The 7,750-nt window shown below is 55.1% G+C and overlaps 1 protein-coding gene across 1 annotated transcript; it reads left to right on the top strand.

Moving 5' to 3' along the window:
- Positions 1–359: 359 nt before the first annotated feature.
- On the top strand, positions 360–7,511 carry LOC102420375 (pulmonary surfactant-associated protein D). Its single transcript, XM_023764532.1, is given in 7 exon segments — positions 360–555; positions 2,054–2,170; positions 2,411–2,548; positions 2,804–2,917; positions 3,295–3,411; positions 4,459–4,542; positions 7,090–7,511. Coding segments are annotated over 7 exon segments (1,146 nt in total). The 3' UTR covers positions 7,470–7,511.
- The last annotated feature ends 239 nt before the right edge of the window (positions 7,512–7,750 follow it).

Consider the following 7,750-nt stretch of genomic DNA (forward strand, 5'->3'; position numbering starts at 1 on the left):
AATGCACTTCACGAGTCCTTCCTGATGTGACAGGTGGCCTCAGTGAGGAGTTCACATCCTAGCCATGCCAATGGTAGTGAAAGGGAAGTCACTAGAAGGTATAAAACGGGGCATCTAAGAAGAAGTAGATGTTGCTGATAACCCATGTCAGAGTTCAGCTGGATAACTCATGTCCTCCCAGGCCAAACTGTATGGCCACCTTGTCCTAAATTGCTTTCGGAATCCTGCTGCTTCTGATCCCACAGAAGGGGCAAGGCGGTAGGAAAGTACCTCTCTGACTCCGGGCGCTGGGCTAAGCACTAACCCGTGTTCTGAAACCAACAGCACGTCCTTTCTCTTTCTATCCACCCCTCAAGGCCATGCTTCTTCTCCTCTCCGTGGTGATCCTGCTCACACAGCCTCCAAGTTCATGGGGAGCAAATGTGAAGACCCTTTCCAAGAAACCTTTGATTGATGACTCCACCCTGGTCAAGTGTAGACCTGTGGAGAATGGCCTGCCTGGTCGTGATGGAAGAAATGGGAAAGATGGCCGCCTTTGCACGAAGGGGAATACAGGTAGAGCTGGGACCGTGGGCTTGCCCTATTGGGCATGAGTGGCTACTGGAATTGTAACCAACTCAGCAACTCTGGATGTTCTGCATGGATGCCCTGGAAATGAAAGCCCACCTCCTTGGGGAGAAGTCCCCTAGACATTCAGTCCACCTAAAGCACGTCGTTACCAGTTGGCAAATGACAGGCTGCCCTGAGCCCGAGGTGTTATTCCCCTCCCCTAGCTGTCAGGATTCCTCCCCTAGGATCTTCTGTGTCCTCTCACCCCAACAACCCCAACAATGAGCAAATGTAGGTAAATGGCTGGTATTGGGGTTGAATAATTTCTGTGCAGTATGTGAAATATTTAAATTCTACTGCATGAGAGATGGGCAAAGATGAGGCCCTGTGGCCCCACACTCAGGCCTGATCTAAAGGTTTAACCTAAATGCACTACAGAGGGGAGGAAAGGGAGCTCATATTTTATAACTGGACGTTTGTACCTTTTGACTTTCACCCATTTTGCCCACCACCCAGCTCCCATCTTATGCAACCACCAATAATCTGATCTCCGCATTTATGAGTTCAGGTTCTTTGTTTTGTTTCTTAGAATCCAGATATAAGTGAGATCATACTGTATCTGTCTTAATTTGTATGACTTATGGCACTTAGTATAATTTCTTCAAGATCCATTCCTGTTGTGGCAAATGATAGGATTTTTTTATGCCTGAATAATGTTCCAGTGTGTGTGTGTGTGTGTGTGTGTGTGTGTGTGTGTGTGTGTGAGACATTTTTATCCATTCATCCATTATGAACACTATAAGGTTGTTTCCATCTCTTGGCTACTGTAAAAAATGTTGCAATGAACATGAGGGTACAGACATCTTTTCAAATTAGTGTTTTATTTCCTTTGGATAAAAACCAGAAGTGGTATTGCTGGATCATACTTTTTAAAAAAATTATCTTTTTAATGTCTTAAGGAAACTGCATAATGGTCCCCATAGTGGCTGCAACAATTTACAATCCCACCAAGAGTGCATAGGAGTTCTTCCTCTTCACATCCTCACCAACACTTGGGATCTTTTGTGTTTTTCATAGTCACCATTCTAGGAGGGGTGAGATGATATCTCTTGGGTTTGATTTGCATTTCCCTGGTGACTCATGTCAGGGATCATTTCTGATATAAAGTTTGGTCCTAGGAAGGGGAAAGCCAGGAGTCCATGATCCAGGGTAAAAGCTGGCAGATCCCGTGCTGTAAATCCTGGAGCTTCGGGGCAGGGAGGATGCACTGTATGGAAATCAGACAGTTCTTGGCTTCACGTCCCCATAACAGCTCTGGCAGGCCTGTTTCCTCACCTGTGAAGCGGGGATGTACACAGCCTACTCTTGGGTCACCACTGGTCTGAGGAGTGTGGAGGTGGAATGTCTACACCTGCGGAACCTGAAGGAATGCAGGGCTGACCTGCAGGTGCTGCTCCTCCTAGGCCCAGGGCCAGGTTTATGCCCATTTCTTCTGCTGCTGCAGGTTCACCAGGAGCTCCAGGGCCCATGGGGATGCCTGGACCTGCTGGCCCAGTTGGGCCCAAAGGGGACAATGGATCTGCTGGAGAACCTGGCCCGAAGGGAGACTCGGGGCCACATGGTGAGCAGTGGGCGTGGACTGCAATGCCTGCCACTAGGCCATGCAGGAGGATGCACATACCCATCCCAGGAAGGAGGGTGCCCTGCGGGTGGTGCTGGGTTCACACAGGGAAGGCTGTAATACTGCTGGGCGGTGTCTGTAGAACGGTGCTGTTCTCTGACCTCTATGACTGCTCTCACCTTCTCACGCTCTCCCCCTTCTGAGAAGACTCAGTGCACTGACTGGCTGGTCCTTTCGCAGGACCTCCGGGACCTCCAGGTGTGGCCGGGCCGGCTGGACCAGAGGGTCCCTCGGGAATGCAGGGGAATGTAGGACCCCAAGGCAAACCAGGCCCCAAAGGAGAGCCTGGGCCCAAAGGTAGGAGGTTGGTGTGTGGAGGTCCAGAAGGGAGAGGGAGGAGTGACAGTGGCAACCTATGATGTGACCTAAGGATGCTCAGTGTGCCAGGGAAGCCAGGCCATCACCACTGGCAGGAAGTGCTGTGGCCCCTGCCCCCCAAACCCCCACATCTGGAGGACCAGACAGTGGGGTGCATAGCCCCCCAGTTCTCCTTCTCCACGTGAAGCCGAGGAAATGATCCAGGCTGCACACACTCTCAGCAGCCTTTGTCCCAATCTGTTCCTTCCTCAAAAGAAGTGGGTGCCCCAGGCGTGCAGGGCTCTGCAGGGACAAGAGGCCCCCCAGGTCTCAAAGGAGAGAAAGGTGCCCCTGGTGAGTGTGGAGACCCTGGGAGTGCAGGGGAAGCAGGTGAGTGATGGGAAAAGCTGGGGCGGGCCTTCGGTCCTCCTGTGTCCACCTGAAGCTGCGGATGCCTGTTCCTCCCCCATCACCCCGCCAGCTCAGAGCTGCAACACTGGGCCTTGGGGAGTCTGTGCAAGGAGGTGTCTCGCTGGGCTGAGCTCTGTAACTGGGGAGAATGTGGTGTGAGCAGTAGGGACAGCCGCATCCTGGAAGGCCGGGTGCTGGGTGATGGGACTGTACTGTACAGAGAGGGTGTGTGGCTGGCTATGGGACAGACTGTACGTGGGAGGGTGTATTGCTGGACAATAGCACAGCCCATATGCTGGGAGGGGGAAATGTGTGCTGAGCTCACCCACCACCCTCCTCTTCTTGTCTGATCTCAGGGCCTGCAGGACCCCCGGGCCCACAGGGACCAGGGGCCCCCCAGGACTGAAGAGGACTGAAGGGGGACAAAGGTGCTCCTGGGGAGAGAGGACCAAAGGGAGAGAGTGGGCTTCCAGGTAAGGTCGCCTTCCTTAGCTCTGGGTGCCCCACTAGATTGCAGAGGGAGGAGGCCCACTGCTCAGTGGTCAGCCCATTGTAGTGGTGGCGGGGTGTAAAACTGGGAAAGGCTGTCTGGCTGAAGGTAGGAAGATGAGGCTCTGGCTTAGACTCAGTACTCAGGGGAGGGCCAGCCTGAGCAGCTTCCCATCTGATCACTGGGACAGCTCAGCTCTCTTCCCAGTTCATGAGAGAGCTGTGAGCACCAAATAACACAGGGATGGGGAGTACTTGAGGGACGTGCAATCCACCCCCCTTTCAGGGATGTGCTCCCAGACTCTCAGAATTTGCTGTGAAATGTCATCTGGATCAGAATTAGTCAGGTGCCAGGACCTGCTCAGGGCACAGTGTGCTCACTACAGAGCCTCAGGGAAGGCAGCAGGGGCAACTGTGTCGGTGTCTGTGGACTTCCTGGGGACCAGCTCCTTACCCTCCCCCAGGAAAGCCTGTCACTGAGCCCCCTTCCCTTGGGACCCGGACTCTGAGCCGATCCCTGGCTGTGAGGCACTGGTCTTCACTGGGCCTCTCTCTCCTGCAGACAACGCTGCTCTGAGGCGGCAGGTGGAGGCCTTGCAGGGACAGGTAGGAAGCCTGCAGGGAGCCTTCCTTCAGTATAAGAAAGGTGAGTTCTGGACCTGGACCTGAACCTGAGCCAGTCGCCAAGGGCAGGCCCCAGGTGGGGTCTGTGTTTGGGTTTGGAGTTGGCCGGGCCTGAGGCAGGCCTGGTTGTAGGACTGTGGGCTCTAGGATGCTAGTGGGTTTGGACGATGGGCTGGACCTGGGACTGGGGCAGGAACAGCTCAGGGCACAGTGTGCTCACAACAGAACCTCAGGGACTTGTGGGAAGCAGGGGCCAGCTGTGTCAGCGGCTGTGGGCTTCCTGGGGCCCAGCTCCTTACCCTCCCCCAGGAAAGCCTGTCACTGAGCCCCCTTCCCTTGGAACCCGAACTCTGAGCCGATCCCTGGCTGTGAGGGACTGGTCTTCACTGAGCCTCTCTCTCCTGCAGACAACGCTGCTCTGAGGCGGCAGGTGGAGGCCTTGCAGGGGCAGGTAGGACGCCTTCAGGGAGCCTTCCTTCAGTATAAGAAAGGTGAGTTCTGGACCTGGACCTGAACCTGAGCCAGTCGCCAAGGGCAGGCCCCAGGTGGGGTCTGTGTTTGGGTTTGGAGTTTGTGAGTTTGTTTGTTCCCTGGCACTCTGAGGCAGGCCTGGTTGTAGGACTGGGGGCTCTAGGATGCTAGTGGGTTTGGACGATGGGCTGGACCTGGGACTGGGGCAGGGCCTGGGGCTAAGCATAGGGCGGGGCAGAGCAGTGCAGCCACATGTTCCAGCACCTGGAAGCAGATGCCAGGGACACGGAGCAGGGAGTAGGCCTGACACCAGCTCAGTGGGCTGGCAGCAGCATGGTCAAGGCTACCAGGCTCCAGCCCCCAATATCACAGCCACCTGTGACCCGACCCAGATCAATGCCCCAAGCCCAGTGCAGTTCAGACCTTCCCTACTGCTAACCTGTGCTGGTTCCTGGACACCCCACTACCCAGGATGCATTTCTTATCTCTATGGGGCTGGGTGTGCAAACCCCTCAAGATGTTGCTGCCCAGCCCACAGCAGCAGCGACTCCAGACACTGTCCTGAGAGTTGGGGCTGGGATGCTGTGCTTGGGATCAAGGCTGTGAGGGTCTGACCTTGGCATGTGGCCATTGAGAGTCTCACCTGAGACAGGCCCTGGGTCCGGCAGGGGGCAGGCTGCCTCTGGGCTCTGCCAGTGCTGGGCTCTCCCGCTGCTCCCTGGTGTTCATGGTGGAGACTCTCCCCTAACCTGGGTGCTGAGGAGTCAGAGGCTCCAGCAGCACAGCCCAGTGCCTGTGCCTGTGGGCATCTCCACCTCAGTCCCTAATATCCCCCACTCCTCCCCGCTTTCCCCATGTCAGCTTTGAGCTCAAATCATTCAGCAAATCTCACTGATGCAAAGAAGAGTTTCTGAAGGAGGATTGCCACAGGGGTGAGACATAGGGTTGGCTCCTACCTACCTAAGGCCACTGAGTACCCACATACCAAGGGTGAGGTTTCAATCATTTAGTATGTTCCCTCTCTCCACAAACATGCACGTGTGTTCACTCCCTTACATACACACTGATGCAAAAGAGAATTCATGATGACCTTCCACATATGTGTGTATTACACACATGCCATCACTCACCTCATGACATCTACAGCCACAAGCACACACGCATATTCACACACACCAGGTGGATCTTCAGTGCTCCCATGTGCCTCCAGATGGGCACGTGGCCATATTCGTGTATGCACACACAGACCCACCTGGGTGCATGTAGTGAATGGCAGAGGAACTCCTGTCCAGGGCTGCTCTGGGTGCCCTCCTGAGCCTGTGGAGAGTCTGCCCCCTGAACCCTTGTGGAAGGGTCACAGTGGGTCGGGGTGCAGCCTGGGCTCCTCATCAGGCCTTTGGAGCTGGAGCACAGCCCTCTCAGGAGCCCTGAAGGCTTCTATGCACGAAACCAGAAGAAAAGATGGAAAATGAGCCCGGCCAGCATGGACCAGTGGTTGAGCATTGACCTAATAACCAGGAGATAATGGTTCGATCCCTGGTCAGGGCATGATCCCCAGTAGGGGGTGTGCATGAGGCAGACAATCAGTGATTCTCTGTCATCATTGATGTTTCCATCTCCCTGTCCCTCTCCCTTCCTCTCTGAAATCAATAAAAATTTATTAAAGCACACACACACACACACACACACAGTTAAAGGGATGGAAAATGAGATGGACTGAAAAGCGATGTAGAATGTCACACAGGTGATGCTTTTATAAATTGTATTCCCATCTTAGAGATGAGGAACTGGAGGCCCCCAAAAGGAAGTGACTTTCCCTTGTCCACCTGGACAGTCATGGCCAAGGCGGGGCTGAATACCTGGCCCTCTGACTCCCAGACAGGCCTCTCTCCAGCACTGACTCTCTCCTGCCCCTGACGCCCATGCACACCTCTCAGCTGTCCTTGTCCTCTCTCCCAGCTCTCCAGCCTCCCCCACATGCACACCTAGAGGCCAGCACTGGGCGCACACAGTGCAGAGATTAGCACAGCGCTGCCCTCAGTTGGCCCACCCTCTCCTCTTCTTTCCCACATCCACATCCGGCACGAACCCCCTGTCAATGCCACATGCCCTGCTGTTATGCAGGGTCCACAGTGAGATCAGAGGGAGCACCTTCCTTGTTTCCAGCTCTCAGAGGCTGCGGTGCCATTTCACTGCACGATGTCAAAGCTTCCCAGTCCCACCCAGTAACTGGGAAACCGATTCTGCCACCCACATGAAATAGAAAGAGCACGTCTCAGCTCTAGTGTGAGATCAGATAAGGGTGACCCCCAACTCTGCATGTGATGGTCACAAGAAGTTGAGTCTCTTACTTAACCTCTCTGAGCCCAGTGTTCTCACCTGTAACTAGACAGGCAGATCCACCTCCCAGGGCACACTGCGGACCCGGGGTCTCACCTTTGTTCTCCCTGGTGCTCTGAGGCCCTATATGGGAGGCCCGGGGCTCTCATTGGAGCACAAAGGTCTCAGAGCCTTGGAGCTTTGGCAGGTGCCCCCAGAACCCCAACCTGACTGTGCTCTCCTCCTAGTGGAGCTCTTCCCCAGTGGCCGAGATGTTGGCCAGAAGGTCTTCAAGTCAGCAGGCTTTCTGAAAACTTTTTTTGAAGCACGGCAAGTGTGCGCACATGCCGGGGGGCAGCTGCCCTCCCCACGCTCTGCAGCTGAGAACCACGCCTTGCAACTGCTGCTCGATGTTGAGAACAAGGGTGCTGCGTTCCTGAGCATGACTGACTTCAAGACAAAGGGCTGGTTCACCTACCCAGGAGGGAAGTCCCTGGTCTATTCCAACTGGGCCCCTGGGGAGCCCAACAACAAGGGTGGCAAGGAGCGCTGTGTGGAGATGTACACCAACGGCAAGTGGAACGACAAGCCCTGTGGGGAGAAGCGCCTTGTCATCTGCGAGTTCTGAGCCCGCGGGGTGGGTGGGGCAGCCGTGGTGCAGGAGCCTGGCCCAGACCCCTGTGCTGTGGACATGACAAGGAAGAGCTGACGGCTCTGAGGCTGGGCTTCTGCACAGAGCCGTGGGATGAGGCCAGCCAAGGGCTCCCATGGAACTCCTCTCTCAAAATAAAATACGAAACTGGCTTCACTGACTGCTGTGTCAGAGGAATTAGGGGCCAGCCTGCAATCTCAGTTGCAAGGGATAAAATTAGTCCCCAAAATCCAAAGGCTCCTCCTCAGCCCTCTGCC

Source organism: Myotis lucifugus, unplaced genomic scaffold (genome assembly GCF_000147115.1).
Source record: "Myotis lucifugus unplaced genomic scaffold, Myoluc2.0 scaffold_335, whole genome shotgun sequence".
In the NCBI taxonomy this organism is placed as follows: Eukaryota; Metazoa; Chordata; class Mammalia; order Chiroptera; family Vespertilionidae; genus Myotis; species Myotis lucifugus.